At 49.6% G+C, this 13,728-nt stretch overlaps 1 protein-coding gene across 3 annotated transcripts; it reads right to left on the bottom strand.

Moving 5' to 3' along the window:
- Positions 1-10: 10 nt before the first annotated feature.
- RAC2 (Rac family small GTPase 2) lies at positions 11-8,880 on the bottom strand. 3 transcript variants are annotated; one of them, XM_015629135.3, is made up of 7 exons: positions 8,691-8,873; positions 5,613-5,684; positions 4,313-4,430; positions 2,824-2,886; positions 1,987-2,146; positions 1,007-1,141; positions 11-272 (listed from the first exon to the last, which is right to left on the bottom strand). In XM_015629135.3, the coding sequence occupies exons 1-6, from the start codon at positions 8,723-8,725 to the stop codon at positions 1,011-1,013; spliced, it is 579 nt and encodes a 192-aa protein (XP_015484621.1). In that variant the 5' UTR covers positions 8,726-8,873; the 3' UTR covers positions 11-272; positions 1,007-1,010. The 3 variants fall into 3 exon arrangements, with proteins under 3 accessions (XP_015484621.1, XP_033370422.1, XP_033370423.1); XM_033514531.1 differs by lacking the exon at positions 8,691-8,873 and adding an exon at positions 6,124-6,152; XM_033514532.1 differs by lacking the exon at positions 1,007-1,141 and having other exon boundaries at positions 8,691-8,880.
- Positions 8,881-13,728: the final 4,848 nt, after the last annotated feature.

Genomic DNA, 13,728 nt, shown 5'->3' with positions numbered 1-13,728 from the left:
ACATCATGGACACAACAAGAATGTACAGTTTATTTGGTCTCATTCTCTACATTGTAACCCCAGGGGCTGGCAAGGAAGGGAAAGGGGCAGGTGGGCGGGTGAGGCGAGAGCAGGGACATTGTGTGAACAGACAAACCGGTGCTACAGACCCACAGCAGTCTTTCAAGTTCGCAGAAGTAAAAAGCAATGACCGTGCCAATGAGCTCCAGGCTGCTGGAGCTGTCACTCTCCTGTGTGCTGGGGAGCTCCTGGCATCAGGATGAGTCCGGGATCTATAGCCAAAAACATGACAGACCTCATAATACCAGCTCAACTATTTTCCTGTTCTCCCTCCCTCTGCTCTGGTGATGGTGGGTGTATGAAAAGACAGGGTCCAAACTAGCAGGCTCTCAGTCTTTCATCATTGTGGTGGGTTTAGCTCTGACCAGCTTTGACTCTTGTCCTGAAGCATCCCTCCTCCCTCTGCTGCCTTGTACATAAGTGGAGGCAGGTAGAGACAATATGAGGAGTAAAGGAGTCAGACAGGAGAAGCTGCCACTGGCCAAGGAACAGCACAAAAACCCCTTCAGTGAGCTTGGTAAGAGGTAGGGCCACAGGCAATTGCCATGAATAAAGAGCAGCATTTTCTTTTCCTATTTTTTTTTCCTATAGGCAAAGGCTGTGGCTTCATAGGTTTCAGAGCAGGTCATCCCCAGGGCAGCCTGGGTGTGGTTCCCTCTGTGACAGAAGCTGACAGTTCTTCTCTGTGAGGGCACACATGGAAAATCCTAGGCTGCCCTACATCAAGAGATGGGAACAAACCTGCCCACAGTGAAGCAGAAAGGAGGGGGAAGTTGATCCTGGGTGCATCATCCCATGTCCTGTCCATTCCCCAAGCAGGAATGGCTGTCTCCCTCTTTCTCTTTGAAGGTGACAGCATTCCACAGCCTCACCAGGAACAAAGTGGCCCACTCTGGGCCAGGAAAGCACCACTGATGCCACTCCTGGGGATCCCTGTCAGACTTACTTGCTTAGAGGAGGCTGCATGCCCGTTTCTTTGTCCGGGTGGGCTGTGGGCACAGCACTGCTCGGATGGCCTCGTCAAACACCGTCTTGAGGCCGCGCTGCGTCAAAGCCGAGCACTCGAGGTATTTCACAGAGTCTGTGGGGAGGAAGGGAGGTGGGGGCAGGCAGTGGGGATACCCAGGTTTCTGCTCCTTATGCTAGAAAGCACGGCACCTGGCTCTTGCCCAAGCTGAATAAACACATCTCAGGTGATCAGACATTACATGTTGTCAGGACACATTTCACTCACTCAGACAGTCTTGACTTCAGGGCAAAGCTTGCCAGATGCACTAGACCTGGGTTTGTCTATTGGCTACCCATGTAGCCAGAACAGAGCCATTGTGTGTCTGACCATGTCATCCTGGCCAGACACTCTCTCTCTGCTGAACTCCTTCAAGCTGTGTTTCTCACTCTCTCTCGCTCTGTGTGCCACATCTGAGAAGAGCTGGATGGTGGGTTGAGACACCCATACCTGGGATTGCACGTATAAGCCCCAGCAGACACAGGCAGGGACAGGAAACTGCAGTTACAGCTCTTTCTGAGAGAGGTTAAAAGCCTCTCCTCTGCCTCTCTCCGGATATGGAGGAGTGGCCTCTGCCCACAGTGCAGCTGTGGCTTGCACAGAAAAAATATTGTCCCAGACAGGATAAGCAGAGTAAAGGGGGGGGAGAGTGTGAAAGTGTGTAGCTGTGTATGTGGAAGATGATGGCCAGAGAGAGGCAGAAAACTGAGGGCTGAGGCGTTGAGTCTTCCTCAAGAAGCAGATCTCCTTCCTGAGTCTCCTGAAGTGCACTTTGTCCCATGACCCTGGATGTGTCTCCTTGTGTCCCTCAGAGATACCACCGTGAGATAACGCTATAAAAACCTCGTTAAATTGAGGTGAAGCCCTTTTCTTCTGCCTTTCTCCTTTCAGTAGGTCCAAGATGATTCCCAAGCACATACCTATTTCCTTGGCCAGAGCAAGACCCTGAGGATATGTTATGGGGGATAGCTTCTTCTCCTTCAGCTTCTCAATGGTGTCCTTGTCATCACGGAGGTCCAGCTTTGTGCCCACAAGGATGATGGGAGTGCTTGGGCAGTGGTGCCTCACCTCAGGGAACCACTAACAATGGAGAAAAATGCCAAAGATGTGAGATCACATGCGTGGGCATGCACATGGCAAAACAAAGAGGCATTCCTGAAAAAAATGTCAGCAAAGTAGCTAACAACCTGTCCTTTCTCACATCCATTGTTGGGCACTACAGCTTGGCCCAGGCCAGCTCCTGTTGCTGGGTTCTCAGGCAAAATCCCTGGCAGGGAGCTCAAATTTTGTTACACAAAAGCACAAGCTGCTCTCTTCCTTTGACCCTCCTCCCACCCAGGGAAGAACCTTAATGTGGGAGGAGGGACATACTCTTGTTCTCCTGTTCACCAATCTCTCCCTTCTTCCCTCACTTCCCATCTAAAAGCTGTGGGTTCCTGCTTCTTATACCCATTGGACCAGTCTGTGTCTGTGTGTCTGTGCTTTGACAGTCTTGGCTTAAAGATGCCATCAGAATACATGTCTGTGACCTGACAGCACAACAGCCCAGCAGGATGAACGCTAGCCCATCAGTAGAGTTGGCCCCCTTTGAAATGAACCAGAAAAGGCATCTGAAGGAGGCTTCTGACTAACAGAAAAGAGATATGACATCTTGAAACTAGATGTCCCAGAGGTAGTCTCCACCCACAGTCACTGTTCTTGCAAGACCACCACCAACACCACCCCTCCTCCCCTGGTGGAGCAGGATACGGCCTCACCTTAGCACGGACGTTCTCATAAGATGCTGGGCTGACAAGGGAGAAGCAGATCAGGAAGACATCCTGTAGGCATACAACCATGGTGCAGAGTTAGGATGGGAGCATGGGATGGCATGATGAAGCAGGAAGGGGAGGGGAAGGGAGGGGAGAGAAGGTCTGTGTGGGCAGCACCCTCCCTCTGCAGCAGAGTTGTGCTTGGGAAAGCTCTCTCTACAGTGTAAAAGTCCTGACTGCTGCTTCTTTCCTCTAGTGGAGAGAAGGATGTCTGCTCCCCTGAGTCATTGTAACCATAGCCACCGTTATCAGAGGAGCCAAACGGTCAGCACTGAGGATGGGGTTTTTGTGGTTGGCACACTCATCCTCATGGGAAACGGCCTGACAGCTTCCTGCTCACTTCTCATGGAACACCAGAGAGCTTTCAGGCCAAAGCAATTCTGCCTACAGTTGAGACAGACTTAGTTTCAGCCTAAAAAGTATACACACAAGACTCAGAGGAGGCAGTTTTTTGGCTCTCCAGGTAAGCGACTCTTCTGGGCATGGTAGAATTCAGACTTCCTTTAAAACCAGAGCAAACCAAACAAAACCAAAACCATACAAGCTCATTAAGGTTATATTTATTTCATCCAGCTTCACCTAGCTGGAGCAGTGGTGCCACACCCAGCCTATCCATTTCCATACTTCCATAGCCGTCAGAGACAAAAACCTTGGAGAAACATTGGCCCGCCTATTGAGATATGTCCCAGAGTGGATGCAAGCATGTTGTTGAGAAAGAGACCTGCTTGCACTGACTGCAGGCAAAAACACCTTACACCAGGTGTCTGATTTTTAGGTGGCTGAACCCAGCCCAAACAATTTCTAATCAATTCCTAACCCCTTTGATTGCAATGGCAACCTTCAGGCTAATGTCTGATGCAGCAAGGTCTTTCTGAGCTTGCCAAAAGACTGCTTGAAACAACATTCTCCAGAGAAGGTGATCCCTAAACCCTGAAATCACTCTGTCAGTGTGGTGAAAAGCTGGTGAATACAGTATCTGAGGCACCCATTTTTTCTGCTAGAGGCACCAGCAGATCAAACACATGCCCACAAATCACATATCTTTTAAAAGGCAGAAGTCAGAAGAGTGGGGTCACAGAAATGTGACAAGCTCCTGCCTCAGCTCTTAACTTCCATTAACCACCTTAACTGTACAAAGGGAAGGTTTTTTACAGGACCGTGTAAGGCATCTGTCCCACACAAAGTCAGTGTCATCTGGGCTCAAGAGTGTCTTTGAATGTCTCATTTTCTAGCTCAGTTATACCTGTTATGGGAGTTTAGATAAAGGCTCAGAAATACCTGAAGATATCTTTCAACTTTTGGGTTTCAAGTCAGTTGAATATCAACAGAGATATTCTCAGAAAAGGGCAGAGTCACTGTTTCATGGCACATGCTGAGTTTTGCAGTGAGGGATGGAGATGTAGGGGAGGGAGGAGGGGCATGGAGTGTGACCCACCGTCTGCGGGTAAGAGAGTGGCCTCAGCCTGTCGTAATCCTCTTGTCCAGCAGTATCCCACAGCCCCAGATTTACAGGCTTGCTGTCAACCATCACATTGGCAGAATAGTTATCAAACCTGAAATTCAGGGACATAGGTCATGGCTCAAACAGGAGAAGAGGGAGCCCTTCCTGTGGTGTAGGTGGGGCTCACTAGGTGCACCCAGGAGCAAAGGGTGATGATTCCTCTTCTCAGCTCACCTGGCTGATGCTGGTTTCCTGTGAACCTCCACCTCATGGAATTCTCACTCATCAACCTCCTCCCCATCACCCAGCTGTCCTGGACAGCTACACCTGCCTGGCTGCAGCTACACCTTTGATACCTTGCATGCAGGTTCACAAACCATTTTCTTTTCCCATTTTTCTCCCCAGTATCCTTCCCACAGCTACATCTGCTCTAGAGCCAAGCCCCTGCCTTTCTCCTATGTTCCAAAACCTAGTTTTATTCTTAGCAGTGAAGAAGAATCTATGTCTCTGTAGTTTGCTGCACTCCTCAACAGCCCTGCTGGAACTGGGAACAATGTGTCCCATTACTCTTTGACAACCCAGCTTGAAATATTTTAGAACAACTGTCAGGATTGCATGCTTAGGAGTAAAGTCTTGGTAGAAGAAAAAGGATAATAATGCAACAGAAAAGTTCCTACCCGCACCCTAGAAAATTTTATTTCCTTTCCCTTTTGGTACTTTTTTTCCCAGGTTAAGGGAGACCAGTGCTAAGAAGGAGCCAACACAAAGGCCTTTTGAATGTGTTAATGGCATCTGCACGTTAGAAGGGACATGATTTAACAGTGGGCTTGGCAGTGCTAGGTAGTGGATGGATCTCAGAGGTCTTTTCCAACCAATTCTGTGATTCTGCTCCATGCAGAATCCATGACTGCTCCAATGACAGCAAGTGCTTTGGACAGGGAAGGAAGTGGGGTCCCTTGTCAACCCACCTGCCTTCCTGGGGTGTGGCCCAGTTGTTGTAGCCTACTGCTTGTTTGTTTTGGCCATCAGGATGCCTTCTGCTACTTGTACATTTAGCCAGCAGATGACTTTGAGTCGGCTGGACTCTCCCAAATATCCCATTTATACCAGGGTTTTATGAGGTTGCTTCATGTGGAAGGTGACAGATCCAAAGTTAGAGACACCTTCATTGGTTTTCCTCTGCTTGGCATGGAGATTGTGACCCATGGAGTGCACAACAAGGGGTCACTGTGCCCCCTCACATCCTGCTTTTCATGCCCCCACCCACACCAGGCCCTGTTCATGCATTACTCACACAGTGGGGATGTATTCTCCTGGGAAGGCATTGGTGGTATAGCTGATAAGGAGACAGGTTTTTCCCACAGCCCTGGAAGAGGAAGAAAACAATAGCAGGAATTCATGGCAGTGCAGGCAGTCTTACTAGGATGAGATGGGGCAATCCTTCCACACTTCTAACCCAGCCCTATCCAGGGACCCCTGGAAGCAGAAACACATCCACAGGACCAGACAGTGCACAACCACAGGTTAGAAACCCGGCAGGAAGAAAGACAGGATGTTGCTCAGAAACGTTTGTTGTCTTTGAGCACAAAGGCTTGTTTTTACGGTCTAGTACAGAGATCACTCAGCTAAAACACATCCACTCTGAGGTGGAGGTGGGAACCTGTTTTGCAGTGCATGATGCAGAGTGCTGTGGGCTCACAGCTATGACAAAGCTGCCATGCCAGCTTCAGCACTCAAGTACAGCCACTCCTGCCTGCTCTTCAGGAGCTGTGGCCAGGGACTGGCAGCAGCTTCTCCTGACTTACCCAGTCTTTCCCATTTACAGTAAGCTGCAGCAACACTTGCACAGAGAGCTGTAAGGAGCCAGAAAGGTCCATGGCTGATGGAGGTTGCTGGTGGTGTTTCTGAGCTAGAAGCTTGTGCTTCCTCTCTTCTCAGCCTCTCCCACAGCCTGCTGCAGCAGGGTGGAGTGCAAGGTAGCTGCACAGTCCAGACTGGGCTGGAGCATTGGTGGGATAAGGAGCAATAAGGCTATCATGTGGGGGAAGGAGGTGGTGTGGACAGGCTGAAGCCTGTGGTGAGGGAAAGAAGAGCAGAGAAATTGGAAGAAAATAAAGCAGCCAAGACAGGTGTTGGAAAGAAAATCTTACCCCTGCTGGGATGCAGTTTCTCAGGTTTGTGTGGCCTGGGAAAACTTGGAGATGTTTCAGTTACAGAACAGAGGAAATGGAGGGGGTGACAGCAACCTGCTTCAAGTAGCACAGACCAGGAGGAGCGAGAGGTTTCCTGGGCAAAGGCTGGAATTTTGCTGCTGGGGATTATCAGACCATCTCTGATGTACCTGCCAGAGATGTACCATCTCTGATACCACTGTACCTGCCAAAGAACCCTGCCACAGGGCTGCAGTTCTGCCTTTTTGTGTGCCCTTGACAGGCACCCTGGTCTCAAGGCACCTGCCTCTGTCGCTGGACTGTGGGGCAGCTGAGGAGGAAACGGAGCTTTTCAGCATGCTCTGACATTTGTTTCTTCCTCCTGTCACTCCCCACTCTTAGATCCTCCTCTCTCAATCCCTGCTCTTTCCCCAGGTGCCTTGTTTCTGTCTTATCACAGAGTTATCGAGGGAGGTGAAGCTCTGTAGGAAATGCCTCAGGAGATCCTTGGGCCTGCGAGTGGATCGGTCATGGAAGAGGGGGAGGTTCTGAATTGGTGTGGTTGAACAGAGAGCTGTGCAAACGGGTCAGTGAAGGGGTGAAGCTTACAGCACAGAAGTGAGGTTAGTTAGGCACCTGCAGGCTCCTGTGATTGAAGCCAGGCCATGTTAAGAGGTCAGTGATGTGTGCTGGAGGGGATATGGGGGGAGAACAGCAGTGGGACCACACGTGAGCTGAGTGGTTGGAGAAGGTCCTGTGGTTGTTAGGGTTGAGCCAAGATGGTGACATCGTTGGCATGGCTGGGAGGGAGGTGAGGGCTGGTGAACCAAGAGCTCAGAGCAATGGGGGCTGTGTTGCAAGATGGTGAGATGTGTACAGAGTGTGCAGTGCACAGAGAAGCAAAGTAACGAGACAGAATACATTTAAGAGGAATTGAGGTCCTAGGGGTTGAGAGCAGGACTGTCAGCAATAAGCAAGGCTTTATAAAGCCTTACCTGTCAGTAACACAGGACATGTGGGGTTTACCATGATGTGAGGGGGCTGCTGCCTTGAGGGAAGGCTACAGAGTTGGTGCTGTGTGTGAAGGGCAAACTGGGGGGTAGGGAACTGGGTAACAGATAAATACCCAGTGGAGTTGTTCATACAGCTCCAGCTTAAAGCCTTCAGGGGACTTTTCTTAGAGGTTACAGTTTTTATTTGGGGCTCTGTCTTTCCTCTTCCCTGCTCCTCTGGCCCCTGAGAACATGTCTGACATGTACTGTTATGTGTGCAGACATCTTCTTTCCCAGGCGAGGTCTAAAGGAGGAAGTGACTGTGGGGAGCAGCAGCACTGCTCTAAATGTCTCTTCATCTGCTACCTTAGAGCTGCCCCAGATAAGTCTGGCCAGCTTCTAGGTGGAAAGGAATTAAGCTACTCCGTTCCAAGCACAGACTCTCCTCCTTCCCTCCCTTGCATTTACTCATCACACAGGGCAAAAAGACGCTCTGTCCACTGTATCCTTCCTGCCCCAGGCAGTGATGACTGCTTAACCCATTGATGGCTTGGATCAGGCCATTTCCAGGCATCAGGGGACACGGGCAGAGAAGCCACCATGTTGTGAAGGCAAGGTTTGGTTAGTTCCCACTCCCAAAGTGTCCTATACTTGTGCCTATCCCAGTGGAAAGAGCTTCTTCTCCATGTGCCACAGAGGCCCCTTGCCAGCAGTCCCCACCACACCCCAATACAAAGCTGACCAGCTGAGAAAACCTGAACACAGAGACCCTGACAGACACTTTGCCAGGACCAGAGTGCCATGCCCCTCTCCCAGTCATTCCCAGTGAGCACACGGCTTTCGAGGAGCCATTCACCTGCAGGAGAGCACTTGCACCTCATGGGTTTTAAATCTAACTCCTGCCTCCGGGCTGAATCTGGCAGGAACACCATCACCTCCTGCACATGGGACAGAGCTGCTCTGCTTCCCATGGATGCAGATGGGAACGCAGATGCACGATCACCATTTCCACGCAGATGCCCTGCGAAATGCCCACTTCTTGAGGCTCCCTCAGAGGAACATCCCTTGTCCCGGGGAGAGAGGAGCGAGCATGTCTGCAGCAGCAGCAGCAGCAAGCCTGCAGGAGGTCAGCAGCAAAGCGGGGAGGTTTCACCAAGCACCCACCTTTCCCGTGGCCCTTGGCACAGCCTGTCCCGCCCCACAGCCGCAGCAATCCCGCGGGGTACGTACCCATCTCCCACCACCACACACTTGATGGCTTGCATGGCTCTGGACCCGTGGCGAAGGACGGTGCCCGAGGCAAAGGGAAGTCAGGCCAAGGCGAACAGCAGGGAAGGATGGGCAAATGTGAGTATCAGAACAGCAGGTTGCAGGGAGGGAGGAAGTGGAAGAAGGAACTTCTTCACCCGCCGATCACCCTCGGGTCCCTCCGCCCCTCCACCGCAGCCGCAGCTCCGTGGCAGAGGCCGCTGGCTGAAGGCGGAGCAGCCGGGACTTCTCGGTGGGGGTGATGACTGCTGTAATATTTCTTGTTCTCCCTTCGTGTCTCACCCACTCCCTTCCCACCTCATCCCAACGAACGGCACGGGGCACCAAACTGCTTTTCCAGGGAAGCTGAACGAGGGTTAGAAGCGGGGTGAGAATATTTCCGAAGGGTGGGTTTTCTCCACCCTCCTTTATCATCCAAGCTTTGCGGAGGTGTTGGGAAGGTAATCTGAAGTGGGAGTACTGGGGTGATGAGGGCTAATGAAGGTTTTTCAGGTCTTCCCAGTGCCCCTAAGTTTCAAGGATGAAGTATCACAAGGAGCTTCTTCTTCTCTTCAATACTTCAACAAAGTCATGCAGCCTCTAGGGAGCAGCTGCGACCCAATGGCTGCTCTGTTCCTCCTCTCCTGTGTGGATAATGTGTTGCTGCACTTCCTCACCTGCCCAGACTACTGCTACATCATTCTCTTCTTCAAAATGAACAGCTCCAACTCTCTCATTGTCCTCAGAAAAGAAAATACTTTTAGAGCTAAGCGTCAAGAAGAAGAAAGCAATCACCCTAAGAAAGAAGATACAAGAGCAGAATGATCCCGGGAAGCTCTATTCCTTTCTTTCCATTATTGAAATGAGGATCTGCCTCTTCCTTCCTTCTCCTCCCATGCAACATTAAGCCTTGAAAAGAGTGCATGTGTGCACATCTGTGTGCTCCAGCCTGAACTCATGAGTGGATGGGCAGGAGATGGTTTTTACAGAAGATGGGATATGGTGGCACAGAATTAATTAAAATTTTCCAGGCTTTGCCAGCAGGCCAATTGGAGCAAGAACAGTGGGTTTGCAGCCGGGGTGTTCCTGAAGGAAGGAACTCTGAGTCAAGTGTTTCTCCAAAGGCTGATGACCTTTGTGCTGCTGCAGCCACAGGAGGCTGTTGGGGCTGACCTGCTCTGGAGGAGAGCGCTCCCAGCTGTCACTCAGACCTGGCTACAGCCCAGAAACCTTCAACCGTGGAATGTCTCCAAGTCTTGCCGCTGTTTCAGAAGCACAAAGTGACCAGCTGTATGAGGTGTTCCCTCTGTGGGTGGTAGGGAAAGGGGAGGAAGGAAACCCACTGACACCTCTGCAAGTGAGAGCAGGAATGGGCACAGAAATACAGGTCAGAGAGGGACATGAGAGAGGGACAAAGGCTTTTACAGAGGGGAGCTGGAAAGGACAGGCAGACACAGAATATATGAACTCAGAAGTAGGTGTATCAGGCTCTAGAGAATGCTACTGGTGGGAAGAAAAAAACCATTCTAGGACCTCATGGCAGGGATGAACAAGGGACACCGACCTGCTGAACACCTGAACACCAGTGTTTGCTTTTGTCCTGGTAGTCTGGCGTATGGGCCTGTGGGACTGGCAGTGTGGAAGGGACTGGAGAAGACCCATTTAATTGGTCAGGGAAGAGGGATTGTTGTGGAGAACCCACACAGAGGTGGGCCCCATGTCAAAGACACTGTAAATCTGCTTATCCAGCAGTGAGCTATGAAGTCCTGGCAAGACCCCATTTCTGGGCACATTACTCTTGGAAGATAATTCCCTGCAACTGCAATGGACAGTCAGTTCTTGTCCAGTCAGAAGTCTGTGCTGTGAATCTATAAACATCTTTCCTTCACCAGTGCCTCTGTGGAGGGAAAACAGGGATCTACATAAAAGCTTTCAGGATGTTTCTTTGCATCACATTTAAATGGGATTAAATAGGATTATTTAATAATGAGACATTACACTCAAATAATACATACAATAATCACTCTAAGAACAACTGGCACCTGCTGCATTAAAACCTTTCATTTGTACATGCTGCAGGAAAAGGAAGGAACCTGCAGGAAATAGGCCCATAACCCTGGACCGAGCATATACAAATGTGTTGCTGCTGCTCTGATGTCCCTCTCACACCACCAAGAGGTGCTCTTGACATGAGTTTCCTTCAGCATGTGCAGCAGGGCACACATCTGGGGTTTCTCGTTCCCACTGCTGAGTTTGAGGGAGATGCTAATGGGAATTAATCGCTCAGTGAGACACTTTTGTTTTGGGAGGCTTTCAGGGTCCTGAGCTGGGTCACCTCAGAGCCACCCAGGTTTGCATGGCACCCATGTGAGACTGCAGAGCAGGGATGAAATGCATGATGCTGCTTTTCCCCCACCAGGATCCAAAGCAGTGAGGACCACCTATCCCTCCCTCTCTTTCTGTGGTGTTCTGCCCCCTCAAGTATAATGGAAGTCAGTGGACTCTTTCAGAAGTGATGCTTGCACATCACAGCCCTGTACAGGAGGGCAGGAGCTGAGCAGGAGGCTTATCCTTCAGCACAGACAGAATAGCAGGGAGGATTCTTTCATGGAGGCAGCACAGGGCTCATTTCTTGGCACACACAGGACATGGTCACAGCATGTCTTCTCATCACCCTGGATTTTTTGATGTGGCCTCTCTCTCAGGCAGTCCTAAGTGGCCATGAGAACTTTTCTCTGTGAATTGGGTGCCTACCAGGATAAACATTCATTTGCTTCAGCCTGACTGGGTTGCAAACCGTCCCCACTTCCTATATTCCCCTTTTGCACCTTCCCACTTCCCCTTTGACACAGCTTCATACCATCTGTCTCCTGCTTTTAGTTCTTGCTTTGCTGCTTCTCTTTTCCAAAATTCCCACTCCTCCCCGTTGCTGTTCCCCTCCCCCTTTCACTGCTGCAGTTTCTCAGGCTGCCTCAGGGGCTTGAAAAGCCTGTCCTGACTCAAGAGCTCAGCTCATAACTGAAGTGGGCAATGATGTTCTGCAGTCCTTCTTAGAGAGGCTGTGGAGTTGTTTCATTCAGGGTCTGTTTTCTGATGGGGGTCTCTTCTCCAGCCTAAATTTGTTCTATCAAACAAAAGCTCAGAAAAAGAGTGATGTTTCCAATCCAGCCTCACTGAAGACAAGCTACCTGCATTTACATCCATCATAAGCAACTCATCTTGAAAAAGGTGCCTACTTAGTCTTGCACCTTTCTTACTCATAGGCTGTTGTGGAGATCAGCCCTACTGAAATCAGGGGCAGGTGGTCCATTCCTGACTTCATGTCATGGGGGCTTCTCTGTCTTCAGAGTGTGACTGCTCTCAGCCTTTCCACTTTGGGCCAAAACAGCAGGGCCGCTGCCATCTCCCTACCTGGAGCACTGAAAGATGTCCACCTACTCCTCCTCATCTTTTTCCTTATGGATCTGGGTAAGCAGAAGAGGATGGAACTTTGGGCTTCAAGTTCTCTGTGATGGTTGTTTCATGCTTGCACTTGCCTCAGTCAAGAAATTCTTCACAGACACTAAATCATACCGGGTTTTTGTGGCTTGGCCTTATCTGTGTCTCTCTACTTCTGCAGGTCCCCAGTGATGCTGATGTGGGTTTCCATTCCCAGAGACATTTTACTCTCAGCCAGTGACAACCCCCATCTTGCTGATACCAGTGTGCCACTTTAATGGCAATAAATACAGACCCATATCTGACTGTGCATTCTTTCCCACAAGGTGCTTAGACAGTTGAACAATATTTCTCACCTGCCTGTAGCAGAAGAAAGGTAAAAGGGACTAGAGATTATATGTGTCAATTCAAACTTGAGTGCCAGCTGCATGACTTGATTCCCCTCCCTGCTAGCACTCTCTGTACATTATCAGATGCTAGATACACTGTGTTTCGTAAATACAGATCTCATACATATCTTTACTCATAAGTGATGATGTCTTCTAGGAAGGCTGCACCAGGGAAGTGAAAAGAGCTGTTTAGAGTACTAAGAAAATCTATAGCTACTCTGTTTTACAAGACTAATATTTCCTGAACTACCAAAGTAAAATCTTGTGCTTCCCTTCTGCCATTTTATTTCAAAGGCATAAAGCTTCAGTCTTGCTGCACTTTCAAGTCTAACAAAAAAAAATCCCTCTGGCTCTTCATTCAAGTTTATCAGACTCCAAGTGACCCTTCTGTAATCTTTATAAGAGGGTTTCTTCTTGCCTATGGCCTTTTATAATCACCATCTTTTCACCTTTAAAATAGACTCCAGTCCCTAAGCCCAAACTGAATGGCAGCCTAAGCCTCCTGAAGGGGCTATTGAATTTGAACAGACCTGTACTTTGTCGCTCTGTGGAGACTTGTGGGAATACAAGTTGATATGTTCAGTACAGAGAAATACATGGCACTTTGTCCCTGCCTTTATCCCCTTGAAAGCAGTAGAAAATATTTATATGTCCTCTTTATTTACACAATTATTTTAAGCCTGTACCAAGCAGCAGAAAAGTGCACACACATTGTTGGTTTGATATTTTCCATCATGACCTCCAGAACAATGGATATTTCCAGCTCAAATTTAAGTTTTTGTGTGCAGTCAGGGAGCATCTGGGGAGAAAAACTAGCCCCTGGCACAGGAAGCACAGGGAGTAGTGCCTGGAGTATGGATCTGCAGCAGTCTGCCTAATCTGCTCATGCTTGATGAGGTGAGAACAGTGGACCAGCCTGCATGCCCCCATTGCACACACTGGCCTTGCTGACAGCACCTGTGGGAGAACCCACATGCTGTGAACCATGTGCTTTGGGCAACTCTGACCACACTGTGGTGTAAAAACAGCATTTAAACCTCATTTTCCCTAGGATATATCTGATGTTCCTATATTCCAAGGGTATAATTAATTTTCGTTTCCTTCCTTCCTTCCTTCCTTCCTTCCTTCCTTCCTTCCTTCCTTCCTTCCTTCCTTCCTTCCTTCCTTCCTTCCTTCCTTCCTTCCTTCCTTCC

This window comes from Parus major, chromosome 1A, assembly GCF_001522545.3.
Source record: "Parus major isolate Abel chromosome 1A, Parus_major1.1, whole genome shotgun sequence".
Taxonomy (NCBI): Eukaryota; Metazoa; Chordata; class Aves; order Passeriformes; family Paridae; genus Parus; species Parus major.
The sequence above is the reverse complement of the archived record's forward strand: the minus strand, read 5'-3'. Positions and strand labels throughout refer to the sequence as shown.

Coding starts and splice junctions, on each gene's coding strand:
- RAC2 (XM_015629135.3), bottom strand. CDS start 8,725: ATGCAAGCCATCAAGTGTGTGGTGGTGGGAGATGG. Junction 2,147..2,823: donor ATGAGAACGTCCGTGCTAAG/GTGAGGCCGTAT, acceptor CTCCATTGTTAG/TGGTTCCCTGAGGTGAGGCA. Junction 1,142..1,986: donor TGCTCTGGCCAAGGAAATAG/GTATGTGCTTGG, acceptor TCCTCCCCACAG/ACTCTGTGAAATACCTCGAG.